At 45.4% G+C, this 7,902-nt stretch overlaps 1 protein-coding gene across 2 annotated transcripts; it reads left to right on the top strand.

Moving 5' to 3' along the window:
- The first annotated feature begins 1,799 nt into the window (after positions 1-1,799).
- On the top strand, positions 1,800-6,710 carry LOC118964962 (carbohydrate sulfotransferase 1-like). 2 transcript variants are annotated; one of them, XM_036981438.1, is made up of 2 exons: positions 1,800-2,253; positions 4,686-6,710. In XM_036981438.1, exon 2 carries the CDS (start codon positions 4,735-4,737, stop codon positions 6,010-6,012), a length of 1,278 nt encoding a protein of 425 aa, XP_036837333.1. In that variant the 5' UTR covers positions 1,800-2,253; positions 4,686-4,734; the 3' UTR covers positions 6,013-6,710. The 2 variants fall into 2 exon arrangements, with proteins under 2 accessions (XP_036837333.1, XP_036837332.1); XM_036981437.1 differs by having other exon boundaries at positions 1,802-2,179.
- The last annotated feature ends 1,192 nt before the right edge of the window (positions 6,711-7,902 follow it).

Genomic DNA, 7,902 nt, shown 5'->3' with positions numbered 1-7,902 from the left:
GAGTGCCAGTCACAAACCGAAACAGTTAAACATGTTTTTGGATTGCATAAATAAAATTTCACCCTAAACATAATGCTAATATGTGAAGTCACTGTGGGAATCCATGCATCAGAAGTACCATATACAATTAAAAACTAAATATTAAAATACGATTTAACATCTAAATATCTATTATTTACATTTTTTCTAATGTCCATTGCTCGTGTTTCTTGGCCCAAGCAAGTCTCGTCTTAATATTGGTGTCCTTTAGTAGTTGTTTCTTTGCAGCAATTCAACCATTCAACCATGAAGGATTCATGCAGTCTTGTCTGAACAGTTGATGTTGAGATGGGTCTGTTATTTGAACTCTGTGAAACATTTATTTGGGTTAGAATTTCTGAGGCTGGTAACTCTCATGAACTTATCCTTTGCAGCAGAGTTAACTCTGGGTCTTCCTTTCCTGTGGCGGTCCTCATGAGAGCCAGTTAACTCTGGGTCTTCCTTTCCTGTGGCGGTCCTCATGAGAGCCAGTTTCATCATAGCGCTTGATGGTTTTTGCGACTGAACTTGAAGAAACTTTCAAAGTTCTTGAAATTTTCTGCATTGACTGACCTTCATGTCTTAAAGTAATGATGGACTGTCGTTTCTCTTTGCTTATTTGAGCTGTTCTTGCCACAATATGGACTTGCCACAATATGGACTATTTGGTCTTTTACCAAATAGGGCTATCTTCTGTATATCACCCATACCTTGTCACAACACAATTGATTGGTTCAAACACATTAAGAAGGAAAGGAATTCCACAAATCAACTTTTAGCAAGACACATCTGTTATTGAAATGCATTCCAGTTGACTACCTCATGAAGCTGGTTGAGAGAAAGCCAAGAGTGTGCAAAGCTGTTGTCACAATGGTCGCAATGAGCGAACCAAGGCGCAGCGTTGATTGAAGTTCCACATCTTTATTTCGGTGAAACTTTAAACAAAAACAATAAACCAATAACAACGTGAAGAAGTGGTGCACATGCACAAACACAAAACAATATCCCACAAACACAGGTGGGAAAAATGGCTACTGAAATATGATCCCCAATTAGAGGCAACGATTACCAGCTGCCTCTAATTTGGAACCATACAAAACACCAACATAGAACATTTAAACTAGAACACCCCCTAGTCACGCCCTGACCTACTACACCATAGAGAAACAAGGGCTCTCTATGGTCAGGGCGTGACAGCTGTCATCAAGGCAAAGGTTGGCTATTTCAAGAATCTAAAAATTAAAATGTATTTTGATTTGTTTAACACTTTTTTTGGTGACTACATGATTCCATGTGTTATTTCATAGTTTACATGTCTTCACTATTATTCTACAATGTAGAAAAAAGTCCAAATAAAGAAATACCCTGGAATGAGTAGGTGTGTCCAGACTTTTGACCTCTACTGTATATGTATGTATGTATATATACATATATATTCACATATTTGTTTTAAATATATGTTCCTTTATATTACTTTCTAACCCTGCCACCCCTCCCCTAATTGAGTAAACTAGTGAACAACAACGCTTAGTCCAAGACTTCCAGTTTATACATACTATATACTTAACATCTTAATATCTTATTTGAAAAGCAAATATCTCCTCTAGTTTCCCCAGTGGGGGCCAATAACAGGATAATTGTGGCCATTGCGTACATTCTGACACGTGTTCTTGACGGGTTAAAAACCTGACTAAGTCTGCGTTCGAATTTGAGTGAGTGAGTGAGTGTGAGCGTGAGAGCCAGAGAGAGGAGCGTTTGGGGGTGGTCCAGACATTCAGTCCATGTGTAGCCTACCTCACACGCACACAGCCTCCTCGCATCAGTTGAAAGAAACCTGACTGCGCGACGGATGCAGTGCACGAAGCTCCTGGTGTTCCACATCTTTCATTTGAATCAGTTATTTTTTCCATGTAGGGTGTTTCCCGACACTATTCGGTTTTGTAAATGGTTTCTTAAGTGTGAATACTCATGGATCTATTGCGCAAGAATATTCCTCTTATTTCTCCGCTATCCCGATGGCAGAAGCGGGGACAAAGCCGAGGAGCGTACCGGGGAAACTGCTTTAGTGGAAACCAGACGCGTTGTCTGTGATTGGAAAAATCGCACGGCTGCTACTTTTCTTTGCGATTGACGGCAGTCCGTAAACACAGCCGTCAATAAGGTAACTAGGCTATCCTGTGGAAACAGACGTGCTCAATGTGTTTCCATTATATTGTGCGATCTAATTGCAGCAGGGTAGGTTCATTTAAAACATGTACCAATGTGTGGATAAAGTTATTGTTTTACAAATACTCAATCCATGCCTTCCATTATGTTTGGTTAGTTGGTTGTGGTGCATGACATGTTTATATTTAGCGTATATGCATCAGAGAAGCTTACCCCTGCGTCCCCGCGCGCACAGACGGACACAAACCGTTAGCTCTGTCGGTAGACATTACTTGCCAGTCGCATGCTGTTTAAAACATCACTTTTCTACAGGTGGCGCAATTATTCCAACCACATAGTGGCAAAGCGTTGTTTAATGCGTTGTTACAATTGTAATAGTCTATGCTCTCTTATCGTGTGCTGATTTCTTATGATATTGGGCCACTGCTCAAGTGTCTGTCAGAGGAATAACCTGGGCTATAGGTACCACTATCTACAGAAATAATAAATTAACAAATAGATGCTTAGGCCTACCATTCATTGCACTTATTTCGCTGACATCTAATGTCCTACATTTCCTATTGTTCTGTAGTGATATCGGATAGAGGGAGCATTATGATATTTTAATATTTCAAGGTTAATTTAGGCCTATAGTTTGGAATAAAGTCGTTACATTTTAAAAGTCTATATTTTTCAGCGTTTGGGTTTTAGTTCCCGGTGTAACAATGTGAATTCGTTTGAGGTGGAATCAGAGCGGAACTGAGCGCCCCGAAAGAGGAGCCTGAGCTGATGATGATGAATGCTGATTGTAGTGACTGACTACCATTCAGAGCGATCACATTTTTTTGTACAGAAATACAAAGGCATTTATCCTACATAATGTATCACTGCCACACAAAGCCTTTTGAATTGTCATGTTAATTCATTTTTTTATGGATTCCCCCTTTTTATGACATTAATTCAAACCGTAGAACGTTGTGCTATTGTGGATGGTTTTACATGTCTTTGTGAATGATATTCTGCACTCACCTCTACACAGACATATTATTTCAATTACAAAAGCTAGCTGGTCAGAGAAACAATTCATTTTGATTTATATTTCTGGCTACTTGATTCTCTCCCTCTCTCTCTGTCTCTTTCTATCTGTCTGTCTCTCTCTCTTTCTCTCTCTCTCTCTCTCTCTCTCTCTCAACCCCTGCCTTTCGGGCAGAGATTAGTGGAGGGTGAACTAACAGTACATTAGTGATTGAGCATTCAGTGGACATAAGAGACTTTTGATATCAGCTTATTCAGTAGAAGCAACAAGCCACAACAGAGGGAAAGCCATCTGGCGCATCGCTGGAGGTCACATAGAAAGCAGAGGCACAGAATACACTGACACAGAATACACTGCACTGACACAGAACACACTACACTGACACAGAACACACTGCACTGACACAGAACACACTACACTGACACAGAACACACTACAACACACTACACTGACACAGAATACACTACACTGACACAGAATACACTACACTGACACAGAATACACTACACTGACACAGAACACACTGCGCTGACACAGAACACACTACGCTGACACATAACACACTACACTGACACAGAATACACTACACTGACACAGAATACACTACACTGACACAGAATACACTACACTGACACAGAATACACTACACTGACACATAACACACTACACTGACACAGAATACACTACACTGACACAGAATACACTACACTGACACAGAATACACTACACTGACACAGAATACACTACACTGACACAGAACACACTGCACTGACACAGAATACACTGCACTGACACAGAATACACTACTACACTGACACAGAATACACTACACTGACACAGAATACACTACACTGACACAGAATACACTGCACTGACACAGAATACACTACACTGACACAGAATACACTACACTGACACAGAACACACTGCACTGACACAGAATACACTGCACTGACACAGAATACACTACTACACTGACACAGAATACACTACACTGACACAGAATACACTACACTGACACAGAATACACTGCACTGACACAGAATACACTACTACACTGACACAGAATACACTACACTGACACAGAATACACTACACTGACACAGAACACACTACACTGACACATCAAACTGAGGCTCTCAACACTTGATGCATGCATCATTACATAACTGGTATACACTTCACAACAACTGTTGCAAGTTCAGTTCTTTATTAGAGGCTATAGTACAATGATATGCATCAATAGCAGGGTTACTCCGTTGTTCTCTAGTGTAACCATTATTTCCTTCCCCCTCAGGTAAATGACTTGGCTCTGACCGCCGTTGTTCTCTAGTGTAACCATCATTTCCTTCCCCCTCAGGTATATGACTTGGCTCTGACCGCCGTTGTTCTCTAGTGTAACCATTATTTCCTTCCCCCTCAGGTATATGACTTGGCTCTGACCGCCGTTGTTCTCTAGTGTAACCATTATTTCCTTCCCCCTCAGGTATATGACTTGGCTCTGACCGCCGCCGTCTAAATGAAGTGGCCCAGCCATGCAATGTTCCTGGAAGGCAGTGATCCTGCTGGCCTTGGCCTCCATCGCCATCCAGTACACCGCCATCCGGACTCTCACCTCCAAGCCCTTCCAGCTTTGCCCCGTGCCAAGCCCCCAGAACTGTGGCCTCCTGGGAGGCCCCGAGACAGAGTCCCCCATAGAGGGGCGTGCCGGCTGCGACGACTACCCCTACTTCAGCTTCAACGCCTCCCGTAAGACCCACATCATGGTGCTGGCTACAACGCGCAGCGGCTCCTCCTTCGTGGGCCAGCTGCTCAACCAGCATGCTGACATCTTCTACCTATTCGAGCCCCTCTACCATGTCCAGACCACTCTGATCCCTCGGCTATCTCACAGCCGCAACGCAGCCGACCGCAGGGTGATGCTGGGTGCCAGTCGCGATCTCCTGCGGAGCCTCTACGGCTGTGACCTCTATTTCCTAGAGAGTTACATTAAGCCGGCGCCGGCCAACCACACCACGGACAAGCTGTTCCGCAGAGGGGCCAGCCGGGCGCTATGCTCGCTGCCCGTGTGTGATGCCTTTGGACCCACCGACGCCAATGTAGAGGAGGGTGACTGCGTCAAGAAGTGTGCCCCCCTCAACATGACCCTGGCGGCCGATGCCTGCCGCGAGAAGCGGCATGTGGCGATCAAGGTTGTGCGTGTGCCGGAGATCGGGGACCTGCGGGCGCTGGTGGAGGATCCACGGCTGAACATCAAGGTTATCCAGTTGGTGCGCGACCCTCGCGGGATCCTGTCGTCGCGGATCGAGACTTTCCGGGACACCTACCGTCTGTGGAGGATCTGGAGGGCCACAGGGCGGAGGCCGTACAACCTGGACCTCAGCCAGCTGACGGTGGTTTGTGAGGACTTCCTCGGCTCTGTGTCCACAGGACTCAGCCACCCCCACTGGCTCAAAGGGAAGTATATGCTGGTGCGTTACGAGGATCTGTCCAGGAACCCTCTGCTGAAGACCATGGAGATATATGACTTCCTGGGTCTGCCGATGGACAAGAGCGTGGAGGAGTGGATACAGACCAACACTAGGGGCAGCACCGAGCTGTCGGCTAAACACAAGTACGGTACGGTGAGGGACTCAGCGGCCAACGCCGAGAGCTGGCGCTTGAAACTGTCCTACGACATGGTGGAGTACACGCAGGCCACGTGTCACAAGGTTCTACATCAGCTGGGCTATAAGGCAGTAAAGTCAGCTGAGGAACTGAAAAACATGTCGCTCTCACTCGTGCAGGACAAAACTTTTGTACCTTTTTCCTAACAAAGATACTTTTTTGGGGATATATTTATAAATGTTGCCTTATCATTTTCATGGGTTATGTTTGTGTTTTTGTCTTTGATTTCAAATTTGCACTACAACTTAAGAATTCTTAAAGTCATCTGAGGGTGGGAGTTCACTTGTTGGTTTAGGAACAGCACAAAATGTTTGATTTAAAGAAAAAATAAAAAACTAGAGATAAACACACCAGTTTACAAATGTAAATTCAACTCCCGAGGGTTTCATAATGAAGACCATTGACTTTTACTTTCAGCCGTCTGAACTAAATGCAAAGCATCGTCCTCATAGATTCCCTGTACGCCAGCTGTTGCATCAACACACACAGTGAATGTTGCCATTCCCTCTAAGGGGTGACTGAGTCCGCGTTGCAGGAGGACAACAGACTTTTATAGGACTGGACAACATTGGACTGGACAAGACCAACTGTGCAATAAATAGTGAATGTTGCACTCAACCTTTACCAGGATCGTCTTTCTGTCAAGGGGAACGGGGAATACTGGTGACAGGGTGTAACACAACGCAGGGTAATAGCCCACGATACCTACACACCCCCCCGAGTAAAGGGCTTAAATCCCACAGGAAGTGGTATGAATGTTTCATCACAGCATCAGGCGTTCAGGGTCTCTAAGCATCTGTTCCTAACAAAGTCATGAATACTAACCCAGCATCCATAGCAGGAACAAGAGGAAATGGTACAATTGAGTCCATGGGGGGGGGGGGGTGTTTTTTCCATTGGTGACCAATAAACAGCACTTCCCGAAACATTCCTAAACCCAGTCAGAGGTAAAGGCATTAGCGTTACATCACACCCCTTGCCACCGCAGTATCTGGGGCAGATTTGTATAAGCATTTTCCTCAATGGAATGTTAGCATCTGTTGAGAGGGATTCAAACGTAGAACGTTAAAGGTGAAACAAAACAGAGAATTATTATGAATTGAAGACATATTTTCATCTTGTGTTTTTAAGCATCGTCTTCCATTCCTTTCAGAGAAAACTGCAAGCTAATCACTCATGACCAAATCTAAATCTGACTCCCTTGGCTCTTGAATGTATTTAGAAACAATGCTATACTGAATAGTGAAGGATGTGAATGCCCAGGTCAAAGTGAAGTTTAGGGACAGTGTGGACTGGGATTTCTATCCGTTTACCCAGAACAGATAACGCTGTATATGGGAATTCACACACTCTGTGGCTCATCAGTATTGGTGGCTGGGCGTCCATTGAGATGCAGAACACAAGGCTGTGATCCTACTCTGTTCCGGGGATGGAAGCACACTCTCCCACTCTCGCTCTCTCTCCCACTCTTTGTCACTCTCTCTCTGTCTCACTCTCCCACTCTCTGTCTCCCTCTCCCACTCTCTGTCGCTCTCTCTCTGTCTCACTCTCCCGCTCTCTGTATCACTCTCCCTCTCTCGCTCTCTCTCACTCTCCCACTCTCACTCTCTGTATCACTCTCCCACTCTCGCTCTCTGTCTCCCTCTCCCACTCTCTGTTGCTCTCTCTCTCTGTCTCCCTCTCCCACTCTCTGTCGTTCTCTGTCTCCCTCTCCCACTCTCTGTCTCCCTCTCCCACTCTCTGTCGCTCTCTGTCTCCCTCTCCCACTCTCTGTCGCTCTCTGTCTCCCTCTCCCACTCTCGCTCTCTGTCTCCCTCTCCCACTCTCTCTTGCTCTCTGTCTCCCTCTCCCACTCTCTGTCGCTCTCTCTCTGTCTCACTCTCCCACTCTCGCTCTCTCTCTGTCTCCCTCTCCCACTCTCTGTCGCTCTCTGTCTCCCTCTCCCACTCTCGCTCTCTGTCTCCCTCTCCCACTCTCTCTCGCTCTCTGTCTCCCTCTCCCACTCTCTCTCGCTCTCTCTCTGTATCACTTTCCCA

The sequence above is a fragment of the Oncorhynchus mykiss genome, chromosome 6 (genome assembly GCF_013265735.2).
Source record: "Oncorhynchus mykiss isolate Arlee chromosome 6, USDA_OmykA_1.1, whole genome shotgun sequence".
Classification (NCBI taxonomy): domain Eukaryota; kingdom Metazoa; phylum Chordata; class Actinopteri; order Salmoniformes; family Salmonidae; genus Oncorhynchus; species Oncorhynchus mykiss.
The sequence above is the reverse complement of the archived record's forward strand: the minus strand, read 5'-3'. Positions and strand labels throughout refer to the sequence as shown.